Here is a 14,854-nt window from a genome sequence, read left to right on the forward strand (position 1 = left end):
ACAGCATAATCAATATCCACGGTATTGGGATTCAAAGGGCTCTGAGCACTATGGGACTTAACATCTATGGTCATCAGTCCCCTAGAACTTAGAACTACTTAAACCTAACTAACCTAAGGACAGCACACAACACCCAGTCATCACGAGGCGGAGAAAATCCCTGACCCCGCCGGGAATCGAACCCGGGAACCCGGGCGTGGGAAGCGAGAACGCTACCGCACGACCACGAGCTGCGGACATCCACGGTATTCCAACTAGGTATGGAAAACACCTACCGATTAAAACTGGTACCAGTATTTTTGTCCTGAATAAGCGATATTTTCCGGTATTTGTTTGATCTCGGTTATAGCAGGCTCTTTAATTTTTTTACTGATAACCGGGTAAAAAAATCGGCATATCAATTTGCCATAGCAGGACTGCTAATATTTTCGGTTTTTAAATAAAACAGTTTTGAAAAACGAGTAAAGTTTATTCGTAGAATTACCATTGCTTCGAATTATCGTGTTATTATAGAAAGTGGTCAGAATTCCGAGCGGGAAGGAGCGCCTGGTCCTCGGCACGAATCCGCCCGGCGGATTTGGGTCGAGGTCCGGTGAACCGGCCAGTCTGTGGATGGTTTTTAGGCGGTTTTCCATCTGCCCCGGCGAATGCGGGCTGGTTCCCCTTATTCCACCTCAGTTACACTATGTCGACGATTGCTGCGCAAACAAGTTCTCCACGTACGCGTACACCACCATTACTCTACCACGCAAACATAGGGGCTACACTCGTCTCATGTGAGACGTTCCCTGGTGGGGTCCACCGGGTGCCGAGCCGCACAATAACCCTGGGTTCGGTGTGGGGCGGCGGAGGGATGTAGTGGACTGCGGTAGTCGTCGTGGAGTTGTGGACCACTGCGGCTGCAGTGGGGACGGAGCCTCTCCGTCGTTTCTAGGTCCCCGGTTAACATACAATACAATGCAACACATACAACTGGTCAGAACTATTTCAATAACAACTCTTACAGTTAGACGTAGGCATTGTGGACCGTGAGTCCCCCATTCGGGGAAGTTCGGCAGCCGAGGGCAAGTACTTATTGCATTCGACGCCACATTGGGCGACTTCCGCGTCGGAGATGGTGATGAAATGATGATGACGACAATACAACACCCAGTCCCTGAGCGGAGAAAATCTCCTGTCCCAGCCGGGAATCGAACCCGGGCCCCTTGACGTGGCATTCCGCTGCACTGACCACTCAGCTAACAGGGGCGGCCAGAGATTGGCAATAAAGACGTGTCATATGACTCGGGACAGCATTGCAGAGAGAATAATGGTCGTGTTACCGTGTGTATGGCATGGCCTGATGATGGTATTCGTGTAGTGCAGTGTGCCAGACTTGGCCCCACCTGCCCTATACGGTAGTTTCTCGCAGTTGCAGAATCTTCAGGTTTGTTTCCATCAGCAGTGCTCCACGACCCTACTGATGAAACCCAAGATCGAAGGAACGTCGGTCGTAATTTTTTTTAATATCGATTGATAGCTCCACAGCAGCTGAAATCTATTTGCAATAAAGAGATTAAAAATTTACGACCGATTCTACCCTTCCACCGATCTTGAATCGTGTGGCAGAGTGGTGCCATCTCTAGTTTGCGTGCATTTTGCGAAGCACGGTAGAAATGTAGTACAATGTTCCATTTGCTTAAAAGTTAAAAAAAGCGGGAGAAGGCAGAACAGACTCGCAACACCATATACAGAGAAAAGGAGAAAACATCTACAATGTACCTTGGAAGGGAAGGTTTTGTAAACCCTAGTCGTCAGTTTTGTAAAGGCCTCGCCGCTACTGCTGTTGTGGCCGAGCTGCCACTGTAATTATGGTAGGCCGAGTTTGTGATTTCGTGAAACGGCTTCTCGTGCAGCTATGACGAGGGTCAGGTAACAGAATAGGAGAACGAAGGTTCTACAACACTCCAACCAATTAGTAACAAAGCCACACAACTGAGTTAAAAGGCGGGGTCAGGGATTTTCTCTGCCTCGTGATGAGTGGGTGTTGTGTGATGTCCTTAGGTTAGTTAGGTTTAAGTAGTTCTAAGTTATAGGGGACTAATGACCATAGATGTTAAGTCCCCTAGTGCTCAGAGCCATTTGAGTTAAAAGGTTTACTTATCTTTGTGTCTGGACGAATAAGAAATTCGCACCACTGCTTGTAATATAACACAAAAAGACCCTCAATAGTTAAGTGAAACAATCGTAGGTAAACTTCGCAGTACATAGCAAATGCAATTTACAGCAACTGTCTGCTCACTTCTAAGAGTTCACTAAACGACGTTCCCTGTGTAAGTCAGCCCTGGACGAGGATCTATAACCAAGTGCGTGAGAGCTGCTCTTCTGTCTTCCGAGTAGGCTTCTGTCCATTGTCGTCCGGTCGTTGGCGGATTGTACTCGGCCGGCAGTTGCCCGAGGCGATGTCAATATCTTCATCTTCAGCGCAGCCCGTGACCTTGTGGAACTCGACCAAGTGGCGAGTCTCTATGCACTGGCACCAGCTCGCATCTTCGCGCCTTTGGTGCTTTTGCCCTTGCTGTGTCTTGTTCGGACGACACAGCAGAAGGCAAATTCGATTGATAGACATACAACTTTATTAATGTGCTAAAAATTTGGGATTATAATTGAACCCTCAATTTTGTGGTTGCTTTGGGGAAAAAACTGATACCATCCAAAAGTGACGACGCAGGGAACAGCTTGCGACCTTTCAATCTCCTGTTGCCGCTCCGGTTTCCTTCGCCATCTCTGCTGGAGACAACAAGACTGCCACAGCCTCAATCCCATATCGACCGTGTTCCCCTCCTGCTTCACCTTCATCGGAATTTTTCAATCTTTGTTCGAAATCTACATTCATTATTGGAAGTAATACGAGTGTCACTCCAAAAGAGATACACACTATTTTTTTTTAATCCACCTTTTATTCTACATGTTTGAAAGTTTTACAGTGTGTAAATACATCCTATAGGAACAATATTTTCATTTCTCCATATAATTTCCATCCCTCTCAACTGCCTTACGCCATCTTGGAACCAGTGCCCGTATAACCGACGGTAAAATTCTGGACCAACTTGTGGGAGCCACTGTTTGGCAGCGTGCACAATGGAGTCATCATCTTCAAACCTTGTTCCACGAAGAGAGTCTTTCAGTTTCCCAAAGAGATGATAGTCACATGGAGCCAGATCAGGACTGTAAGGCGGGTGTTTCAGTTTTGTCCATCCGAGTTTTGTGATCGCTTCCATGGTTTTTTGACTGACATGTGGCCGTGCATTGTTGTGCAACAGAAAAATACCCTGCTTTTGCCGATGTGGTCGAACACGACTCAGTCGAGCTTGAAGTTTCTTCAGAGTCGTCGCATATGCATCAGAATTTATGGTGGTTCCACTTGGCATGATGTCCACAAGCTAGAGTGCTTTGGAATCGAAAAACACCGTAGCCATAACTTTTCCAGCAGAAGATGTGGTTTTGAATTTTTTTTTCCTTGGATGAATTTGGATGGTGCCACTTCATTGATTGCCCCTTCGTCTCTAATGAAAAATGATGGAGCCATGTTTCATCACCTGTCACAATTCTTCCAAGAAATTGACCTCCACCATTCTCGTACTGTTCCAAAAGTTCGCTGCATACGGTTTTTCTTGTTTCTTTGTGAGCCACTGTTAACATCCTGAGAACCCACCTGGCACAAACCTTTCTTAACGCCAACACTTTCAGTTCAAAATGGTTCAAATGGCTCTGAGCACTATGGGACTTAACATCTGAGGTCATCAGTACCCTAGAACTTAGAACAACTTAAACCTAACTAACCTAAGGACATCACACACATCCATGCCCGAGGCAGGATTCGAACCTGCGGCCGTAGCAGTCGCGCGGCTCCAGACTGAAGCTCCTAGAACCGCTCGGCCACCGAGGCCGGCTCACTTTCAGTATTCTGCAAACACTTCCTTCCCCTATCCCAACGTAGCGCGATAATTCGTTCACTATGATGCGTCTGTCAACAGTCACCAATTCGTCAACTCTCTGCAGATTGTCTGGAGTGTGTGCAGTACGAGACCTGCCGCTGCGAGGACAATCCTCAATATTGCGTGCCCGCTTTCATCACGTAACCTGCTTGCTGACCGACTAACTGCACTGCGATCGACAGCAGCATCTCCATACACCGTTTTCAACCTCTTGTGGATGTTTCCCACTGTCTCGTTTTCACAGCACAGGAATTCTATGACAGCACGTTGCTTCTGACGAACGTCAAGTGTAGCAACCATCTGGAAGACATGCTGTGACGGCGCCACTCACGGGAACAGGTTGAACTAAGTTTGAAAACAAGCGGGAAGGATGTATCTACAGACTGTAAACCATTTCACACATGCAGAATAAAAACTGTATTTTTACAAAAATAGTGTGCATTTCTTTTGGAGTGACCCTCGTAGCAAGAAATAGTCGAAAATCTGTTATTTGACAAACTCGTTATTTTGAGCAGTTTTACCCGTCAGGTTAAATCGGATGCGAGAAGAAACGGTGTAACGGAAAACCGGTTGTTTCAACATAACCGCCATCCCTAGTTCCAGCTCTGTTGTTTGAAATCAGTTCCAACAACTGCGGCACGTTTACTCACGTAATATGTTCGGTGTTCAGTTATCTGTACAAGGAAAAGATTGCACGTCTCTTCCGGCTGTTACTGGGTCGCTGCACCTCTATCGTGTAAACAGGCGACGCGGTTGCCCAACACCGGCAGAGTGACGCGGTCGTCGCCGCGCGGGACATCCCTGCGTTTCGGCTGCGGCTGCGCCAGGCGGCGCGGCCGGCGGTCACAGCACATACGCCGAGCCTTCAGTAGCGTCGCAGCCGCGATGGCAGTGCAGCTGTGGTGCTTGCTGTTCGGCGTGCTCGTCGCTCTTCCAGAGCGACTGAACGGTTCGCACCGCGACGACGTCGTGGTCGAAACGGATCTGGGCAGGCTGCGTGGCTCCATCATCAAGTCGCGCAGCGGCCGGGACATTTACTCTTTCAGAGGCGTGCGTTTCGCCAAGCCTCCCGTGGGCGATTTGCGTTTCAAGGTAAGGTATAAGGCTTTGAAATAGTTTTTCCTCGAGAGTTCCTCTCTTATACATAGGATTCGTCTCTTTAATTTTGCTGCTGTCTCAATCTAGACTGTGTCAATGTTTTCTGTAGTCAGATGACTTTCGTCATATAGAAAGTGATATTTGTCGACACATACATCATCTACATACGTAGTCTGCAAACCAGCGTGAAGTGCATGGCACAAGGTATTTTGCAGTGTACAAACAACCGGACATACCCTGAACAACGTTGAGGCCAATCTCTCAACGGCTGAATCTTCCACCACCATAGACACTACAACGCTATGCTCTAAACGTAGAATAACGAGAACACATTATTCAATGTGAAGTCGACAGCATATATCGAGAAATTCTGATTAAGAAAAATGAAACAAATCTACCAACCTTTCACCTATAGTCTCCTGTAAATTTGCATATTAGGTGCAAGAATTCTGCAAACCACTGTGAAGTGCGTGGCAGAGAGTATTTTGCAGTGTACATGTCATGGGTTTTTATATTTCAATGATGTATGAAGCGCCGGAATAAAGACTACTTAAAGCGACTGTAAGCGCTGTAATTACTCTAACCTTGTCTTCGCTATCGCCGGCCGGTGTGACCGAGCGGTTCCAGGCGCTTCAGTCTTGAACCGCGCGACCGCTACGGTCGCAGGTTCGAATCCTGCCTCGGGCATGGATGTGTGTGGTGTCCTTAGGTTAGTTAGGTTTCAGTAGTTCTAAGTTCTAGTCCCATAGTGCTCAGAGCCATTTGAATCTTCGCTATCCATACGGAAGAAGTGCACAGTGGACTGAGGTATAGTTGTGGATTCTTCACTTAAGTCTGATTCTACAAGCTTTGTAAACAATAGGCCTACTTCGCGAGATAGTTTGGGGTGTATCTACAAGCACCCGCCAGTTGTGTTTTTCAGTATGCTTTTCCCCACAAGTCAAACGCACCTGTTCGTGCTGCCCTTCTTTGAATACCTTCCGTATCCACTGTTAGTACCATATAGTTCGGGTCCCATACACTTGAGCAATACTGTAATGTAGGACAAGTGTTTTGCGAACAGTCTCACTTGTTACCTGAATGCGTTTCTCCCGCATCCTGCCACCGAACGCTGTCTTCTACCTGTTTTACACACAACTGTGCTATGTGATCATTTCATAGCCACACAAATTACTACACCAAGGTATGTGTGAAGTGACTGATTTTCATTGTTTTCATGAATTGCATTTTAACCAGTAGCTATTTATTTGTCCCATGTGTCATCTGCCGGTGTCGGTTATTAACCAGCATCCAGGATGTCTATCAACATCAACATTTAAAAAAATTATGAAAATACAGTGCATACAAAAGTAGCAAAACTCAACAAATGTATAGGTACAAAATTCCATTTGTATATTTAAAGGGTACAAGAGATTAGTTGAAAGCATCCCTTATTCCTTTGAAGCTGAAAAATACCGAAGATATCCAGTGAAATTTACAAACACCTGACATAATTTGTCTAAGAATACTGACAATCACACCTCACGTGAAACAGACAGACAGACAAAGTGAAACTTTAGAGTAACATTATTGCTTTTATTAAGTAACTTGTTATGCGCCCTGAATCAGGTGTCCACAGTTGTTGTAAACATATCTAGTTTCACCGATATGAGGTTCCACTCTTATCTTGTGACTGTTTTTACTGTAACTTTCAGTATTAATGTTTCTCTCTTTTTGCTTACGTTCGGCCAGTGATGTTGGTAAAGATGTTCTGTTCCTGCACTTTACCACTGATGCAAAAGTATGTTGTTATGTTACCTATGCAGTACAAATTTACTGTTTTTGATAGAACGTGACTGCTGAGGCATTCTTCCAGTAATTGTTCGTCTTGTTTTTTCTGGATGTCTATTTGACATGGGATATAACTGTCAGTATTCTAAGTCGAATTGTCAAGTGTTCTTACAATTTCATTGGATATTTTCGATATTGTTCAGCTTCAAAGGAATATGGGATGCTTTTAACAAATCTGTTGTCCCCTGTAAGTATACAAATAGAATTTTGCACTCATATATTTGTTGAGTTTTGCTATTTTTGTATGTATTGTACTTTCATAATTTTTAATGTTGATAGACATCCTGGATGATGGTTGTTGTGTCTAGACAAGACAGCCTAGACACAATAGAGGAAGCCGAAAGGCACGCGCTAAGCTAAAGCAGGATGGCGTGAGGTCTGAAACAGGATACGTAATGAATGCTATAAAGAAAAGTACTAGCTTCTGGAATACTTAACTTTAATCCATCCTTTTGGTACATCTGGAGATTGTGGCGATACAAGTGAGACTCTTAGATACATGCAATGTTACTAATGGCGCTTGCTAGGTCGTAGCCATGGACTTAGCTGAAGGCTATTCTATCTGCTCTGCAAATCAGCGAGGCTTCGTCAGTGTGCATCGCTAGCTACGTCGTCCGTACAACTGGGGCGAGTGCTATTCCGTATCTCGAGACCTGCCTCGTGGTGGCGCTCGGTCTGCGATCACACAGTGGCGACACGCGGGTCCGACATGTACTAATGGACCGCGGCCGATTTAAAACTACCACCTAGCAAGTGTGGTGTCTGGCGGTGACACCACAATGGTTAATATCTAAAACTGGTAGACGAATAATGGGAAAAATAAACAGCTAATGGTTAAAATGCATTTTATACACTTTACGACTGTAACATGATTTGTAGGGCGGGCAACCACAGCCAAACTTCGACATTTTTCCAAAGAAAATTTCACACTGGCTGTATCAATGATTTTTATTAAATCTGCGACCGCTTTCACCAGATGACGGTATATTGGACGTGAATGGTGGAGAGTGGCTACAGGGCAATGTTCAACGTCACCATGTTATAAATAACGTATATTGCCTGAGGATGCACTTTACGACTGTGTACAGGTACAGGTACAGCTGCCCATGCAGCTTCAACACGACACCACAGTTCATCAAGAGTAGTGACTGACGTGTTGTGACGAGCCAGTTACTCGGCCACCATTGACCAGACGTTTTCAATTGGTGAGAGATCTGAAGAGTGTGCTGGTAAGGGGCAGCAGTCGCACATTTTCTGTACCCAGAAAGGCCCGTACAGGACCTGCAACATGAGGTCGTGTATTATCCTGCTGAAATGTAGGGTTTCGCAGGGATCGAATAAAGGGTAGCGCCACGGGTCGTAACACATCTGAAATGTAACGTCCACTGTTCAAAGTGCCGTCAGTGCGAACGAAAGGTGACCGAGACGTGTAACCAATGGTACCCCATACCATCTCACCGGGTGATACGCCAGTATGGCGATGACAAATACACGCTTCCAATGTGCGTTCACCGCGACGTCGCCAAACACGGATGCGACCATCATGATGGTGTAAACAGACCATGGATTCACCAAAAAAATGCCGTTTTGCCATTCGTCCACCCAGGTTCGTCGTTGAGTACACCATCGCAGGCGGTCCTGTCTGTGATGCAGCGTCAAGAGTAACCGCAGCCACGGTCTCCGAGTGGATAGTCCATGTTGCTGGAAACGTCGTCGAACTGTTCGTGCAGATGATTGTTGTCTTGCAAACGTCCCCATCTGTTGACTCAGGGATCGAGAAGTGGCTGCACGATCCGTTACAGCCATGCGGATAAGATGCTTGTCATCTCGACTGCTAGTGATTCGAGGCCGTTGGGATCCAGCACGGCTTTCCGTATTACCCTCCTGAACCCACCGATTCCATATTCTGCCAACAGTCATTGGATCTCGACCAACGTGAGCAGCAATGTCGCGATACGACAAACCGCAATCGCGATAGACTACAATCCGACTTTTATCAAAGTCGGAATGGTGATGGTACGCATTTCTCCTCCTTACACGAGGCATCACAACAACGTTTCACCAGGCAACGCCGGTCAACTGCTGTGTGTTTATCAGAAATCGGTTGCAAACTTTCCTCATGTCAGCATGTTGTAGGTGTCGCCAATCTTGTGTGAATGCTCTGAAAAGCTAATCATTTGCGTATCACAGCATCTTCTTCCTGTCGGTTATTTTCGCGTCTGTAGCACGTCATCTTCGTGGTGTAGCAATTTTAATGGCCAGTAGTGTACATTCTCAGCAAAGGTCCCTACACTTTTCCCTCTGGGACTCCTGAAATCGATGACTTTCCATCCAGAAAAAACAAGTTGCATCCTCCCTATCATGAAATACACAAATTCAGTCACAAATTTCAATGCATGCCCCACACGATCGTTCTTCTGTTAATGTACATTGATTTGGTTCCGAGTCGAATGTTTTTAAAAAGTCAAGAAATACTGTATCCATCTGAAGAAAAAGCCACGTTGCCGATACTCAACCTTAAAAGCTGATTCTAGTTTTGCTTAAGTTCTTGGCTGATATCGAAAGTCGACAACCCATGCTAACGGGGTGACGATCGACCCTGAGATAGCCAGTTGGTGCCATAATCGTACAAAAAATTTGGCAGCTATATTGTAGGATTTGACCAAAAGAGAGGAGGACGCGAAGGCGGTGGCGTATTATTCCTCGTCATCAAATTGTAAACCAGCGTCCTGGGTTAAATTCCAAACTCTGTGCGCTGTGTTGAATCCATCCATCAGTGTCGTCGTTGAGCTCGTCAGCCTCCTTGCTGCTACTCGATACGAGTAGAAGGCAGACAGCGTGGTAACACCGGATTACAGTCTCCTCTTTCGTCATCACCATCACACCCACAATAAACTACACTGCTCCCGCTCTCTAATCGCCAGTTCTAAGTAAGCACAATGAGAGGCAAAAAGAGTGCCAGGTCCGAATAATTTGGAGTCCAAGAACAATGCACTGAGCGTGCCCAGGTTCAGAAGTTTCAGTGTTCAGAACTCCAGCAGTCTGTGGAGCTTACATCACAGCAAGGATACAGAATATGTCGATTGTCGATCTTCATTGATACCCTATGTAATCAAAAGTATCCGGACACCCCCAATAACATAAGTTTTTCATATTAGGTGAATTGTGCTGCCACCTACTCTCGGGCACTCCGTATCAGTGGCCTTTGTAATCATTAGACATCGTGAGAGAGCAGAATGGGGCGCTCCGCGGAAGTCACGGACTTCGAACGTGGGCAGATGATCGGGTGTCACTTGTGTCATACGTCTGTACGCGAGATTTCCACACTTCTAAACATCCCTGCGTCCACTGTTTCCGATATGATAGCGAAACGGAAACGTGAAGGGACACGTACAGTACAAGAGCGTACAGGCCGACCTCGTAGGTTGACTGACAGAGACCGCCGACAGCTGAAGAGGGTCGTAATATATTATTGGCAGACATCTATCCAGACTATCACGCAGGAATTCCAAACTACATCAGGATCCACTGCAAGTACTATGACAGTTAGGCGGGAGATGAGAAAACTTGGCTTTCATGGTCGAGCGGCTGTTCATAAGCGACACATCACGCCGGTAAATGCCAAAAGACGCCTCGCTTAGTGTAAGGAGCGTAAAAATTGGACGACTGAACAGCGGAAAAACGTTGTGTGGAGTGACGAATCACGATACACAATGTGGCGATCCGATGGCAGGGTGTGGGTATGCCGAATGCCCGGTGAACGTCATCCGCCAGCGTGTGTAATGCCAACAGTAAAATTCGGAGGCGGTGGTGTTATGGTGTGGTCGTGTTTTTCGTGGAGAGGACTTGCCCCCTTTGTTGTTTTGCGAGGCACTGTCACAGCACAGGCCTACATTGATGTTTTAACCACCTTCTTGCTTCCCACTGTTGAAGAGCAATTCGGGGATGGTGACTGAATCTTTCAACACGATCGAGCACCTGTTCATAATGCACGGCCTGTGGCAGAGCTGTTACACGACAGTAACATCCCTGTAATGGACTGGCCAGCACAGCGTCCTTACCTGAATCTTATAGAGCACCTTTGGGATGTTTTGGAACTCCAAATTCGTGCCAGGCCTCACCGACCGACATCAATACCTCTCCTCAGCGCAGCACTCCGTGAAGAATGGGCTGCCGTTCCCCAAAAAACCTTCCAGCGCCTGATTGAACGTAAGCCTGCGAGAGTGGAAGCTGTCATCAAGCCTAGGGGTGGGCCAACACCATATTGAATCCCAGCATTACGGATGGAGAGCGCCCCTAACTTGTAAGTCATTTTTAGCCAGATGTCTGGGTACTTTTGATCACATAGTGTGTTTAACTCACAGTATCATTTCTTTCGAAAATCATTACTCGAGCCCGTAAACACGGTTGAAACATAAGAATTCAACATCGGTAGAATTACTACAATGAAGAGCGTTTTACATCTGTTGCAATGGCTGATTGGATAGGCTGACGGTTTACGAACGTAAAGGGCGAGCCTTCGAATCTAGCTACAGACAACTGTCACTTTCTGTTAATTTAGACCTATGCAGCTAATATTTTAAACCTTAATTCGCTACAAATTGTGCAACTGTAGGTAGCTTCATGCAACACTATGGGCAGTGGCCTTTTGCGAATTGTCCGTATCCAACTGCCCATTACATGCAGTTCCCTTCGCTGTGTTCAGCTGGAAGCCGGTTGAGATGAACCAGGATTCCATTTTTACTAGTATTGAAACCGATTATCGTTTATTTATTTAATCGTATCAGAAACACACTGTCACTTACAAGAGATCAAAAACATAACAATAGAATGAGATTTTCACTCTGCAGCGGAGTGTGCGCTGATATGAAACTTCCTGGCAGATTAAAACTGTGTGCCCGACCGAGACTCGAACTCGGGACCTTTGCCTTTCGCGGGCAAGTGCTCTACCATCTGAGCTACCGAAGCACAACTCACGCCCGGTACTCACAGCTTTACTTCTGCCAGTATCTCGTCTCCTACCTTCCAAACTTTACAGAAGCTCTCCTGCGAACCTTGGAGAACTAGCATTCCTGAAAGAAAGGATATAGCGGAGACATGCTTAGCCACAGCCTGGGGGATGTTTCCAGAATGAGATTTTCACTCTGCAGCGGAGTGTGCGCTGATATGAAACTTCCTGGCAGATTAAAACTGTGTTCCCGACCGAGACTCGAACTCGGGACCTTTGCCTTTCGCGGGCAAGTGCTCTACCATCTGAGCTACCGAAGCACAACTCACGCCCGGTACTCACAGCTTTACTTCTGCCAGTATCTCGACTCCTACCTTCCAAACTTTACAGAAGCTCTCCTGCGAACCTTGGAGAACTAGCACTCCTGAAAGAAAGGATATAGCGGAGACATGGCTTAGCCACAGCCTGGGGGATGTTTCCAGAATGAGATACTGGCAGAAGTAAAGCTGTGAGTACCGGGCGTGAGTTGTGCTTCGGTAGCTCAGATGGTAGAGCACTTGCCCGCGAAAGGCAAAGTTCCCGAGTTCGAGTCTCGGTCGGGCACACAGTTTTAATCTGCCAGGAAGTAACATAACAATACTCCAAATTGATTCTTCAGCCTTCACACCTTTTGGGTCAAATTGAATCAGGTGCTGTAGTAGGTCCACAACCGATTATATTGAGATAGGGAACTAATGCTCAGAAATGCAAATTTTTTTGTGTTGTGGACATACACAGCGTACACTGCATAACAACAAAGTACCTCATAGTCCTTGTTAAAAGTGACGACCATCAGTCTCAACACATGCATGGCAATGGTGCATGAAGTTCTGCCACACTCTCTCGAAGACCATAGCGTCTGTTGTACCAGGAGACAGGCAGCTTTGATCCTAACAAGCAGCTCTTCATCCATTTCTATGGGGATTTCATACGCCAGCGACCTACATAATCCTAGAGGAAAAATTCCGGAGGTATGAGATTCGGCGATCGCGCTGGGCATGGAAAGGACCTCCTGTTCTAATCCAACGATGAGAGTACGGGTTGTTCAGGCGCTCACGGACATTAACATCCAAGTGGACTAGTGCGCTGTCGTAGTGGAACGACAACCTCTCGCGGACTATAAAGGGGTGCAGTCTGAAAGAACTGTGGCAGCACATCTCACAGAAACATCAGGTAAAGAGGAATAGTCAAACGAAGTAGTAGCAAATAAGGTCCTATGAGGTGATCATGGACAATGCCCGCCCATATGCTGACACAGTCGTTGCTGGCGGCCACCGATATGGGTGGCTAGGAATTCTCCTCACGCCATACATGCGCCGTTGCAATACAGCCATTGAGACTGCCTGTCGTCGCTTTGAACAATGACTATGAGCTATGTTGTTGTTGCGTGGTCTACGCTGTATGTCCATAACACACTAACTATGCATTTTCGACCATTGGTTCCTTATCTGAATATAGACGGCTGCGGACCTACTGTCACCTCTTCAATTTGACACAAAAGGTTTGACACGCCCTGTATAAGCTCTATAGTTTCTAACGAAGTAGGAAGGACATAAAATGTAGACTGGCAATGTCAAGAAAAGCGTTTCTGAAGAGGAGAAACTTATGAACATCAAATACAGATTCAAGTGTTAACGGATCTTTTATAAAGGTATTTGTCAGTAGTGTAACCTCGTATGGAAGCGAAAAATGGACGATAGATAGTCCAGACAAGAAGAGAACAGAAACTTTTGAAATGTGGGGCTACAGCTGAATGATCAAGATTAGATGGGTGGACCATTTAATTAATGAGGAGGTACTGAATACAACTGGAGGAAAATAAATTTGTGGCACAACTTGACTAAAATAATTGGCTAGTCGATCGGACACATTCTGAGACATTAGTGGATCACCAATTTAGTATTGGGGGGAAGTCTGGGGGATAAAAATTGCAGGAGGAGATCAAGAGACGAGTAAAGTAAGTAGATTCGAATAGGTGTCTGTTGCAGGAGTTATCGGAGATGGAAAGACTTGTACGGGATAATCACGGAGAGCTGTATCAAACCAGTCTTCTGACTGAAGAGCACAACACAACAAGAATGGAATCGGCTAATAGCGTGCTACACAAATACGTACTGAATATGGTGTGGCCACTATGCAGCTAACGCCCTCTCGGTAGTATGAATCAAGTCCTGGTGAGAGCATGTAGTTGGTTACTACCTTCAGACAAGCAGATGGTTCATCGTCTCTTTTTCACCACATTCGCATAATGCAGAGTCACTGGCAAATCCCCGTTTTCTGACGCTGGATTTCGTTCTCCCACTCCAAGGCGCAGTCTGTCGAACGTCTTCATTGTAGACCAATTTTCCTCCTGGGCTGAAGGGAGGCTTTCAGTAGGCAGCATTCATCCTGCAAGGCGGATGGGTCTGGAATGTCATGTCATGACTGAGGGCAGTACACCATCCCTTGTATACAGTTTAGAAAGTGCACGTGGGTACAGCAACAAATCGGGAAACTTCATTCACGGTCCGGTCATAGGCATGTCGAAAAACGATAGTTAATTTCTGGCAATCCGTCACGTCATATTGTTCACCCATCTTACTGCTTTGGTTCCACACAAGTCGCATCGCACACATGTGGCACAACTTGCCATGACATACGTCAGTAGTGGAGGGTCACATGACCGCCTGGTACTTAGTTCTGCAGCATCTTCAGTGCTCCAAGGTGACCTCTGGGCCCTTCAATAGTGGTAATTGATAAAAGAGGCAGTCAAATAAAAAGGAAACAGCGTGGTAGACGCTTTAAACTCAACTAAATACTTAGGGATTACAATTACCAATAACATAGTTGGAACGATCGCATAGATAATGTTGTGGGGAAATCAAGCCAAGGACTGCGATTTTTTGACAGAACATTTAGACAAGAAGAGAATAGAGGCTTTCGAAATGTCGTGTTACATAAGAATGCTGAAGATTAGATGGAT

The 14,854-nt window shown here is 46.1% G+C and overlaps 1 protein-coding gene across 1 annotated transcript in view; it reads left to right on the forward strand.

Annotated features, from left to right (window-relative positions):
* Window positions 1–4,731: 4,731 nt before the first annotated feature.
* LOC126458269 (esterase E4-like) overlaps window positions 4,732–14,854 on the forward strand; it is an 84,012-nt gene continuing 73,889 nt past the window's right edge. The window contains exon 1 of the mRNA XM_050095195.1: window positions 4,732–5,069. Within this exon, the coding sequence (XP_049951152.1) occupies window positions 4,863–5,069 (207 nt within the window). The 5' untranslated portion in view covers window positions 4,732–4,862. The remainder of the gene's footprint in view (window positions 5,070–14,854) is intronic.

The sequence above is a fragment of the Schistocerca serialis genome, chromosome 2 (genome assembly GCF_023864345.2).
Source record: "Schistocerca serialis cubense isolate TAMUIC-IGC-003099 chromosome 2, iqSchSeri2.2, whole genome shotgun sequence".
NCBI classification, from domain to species: Eukaryota; Metazoa; Arthropoda; class Insecta; order Orthoptera; family Acrididae; genus Schistocerca; species Schistocerca serialis.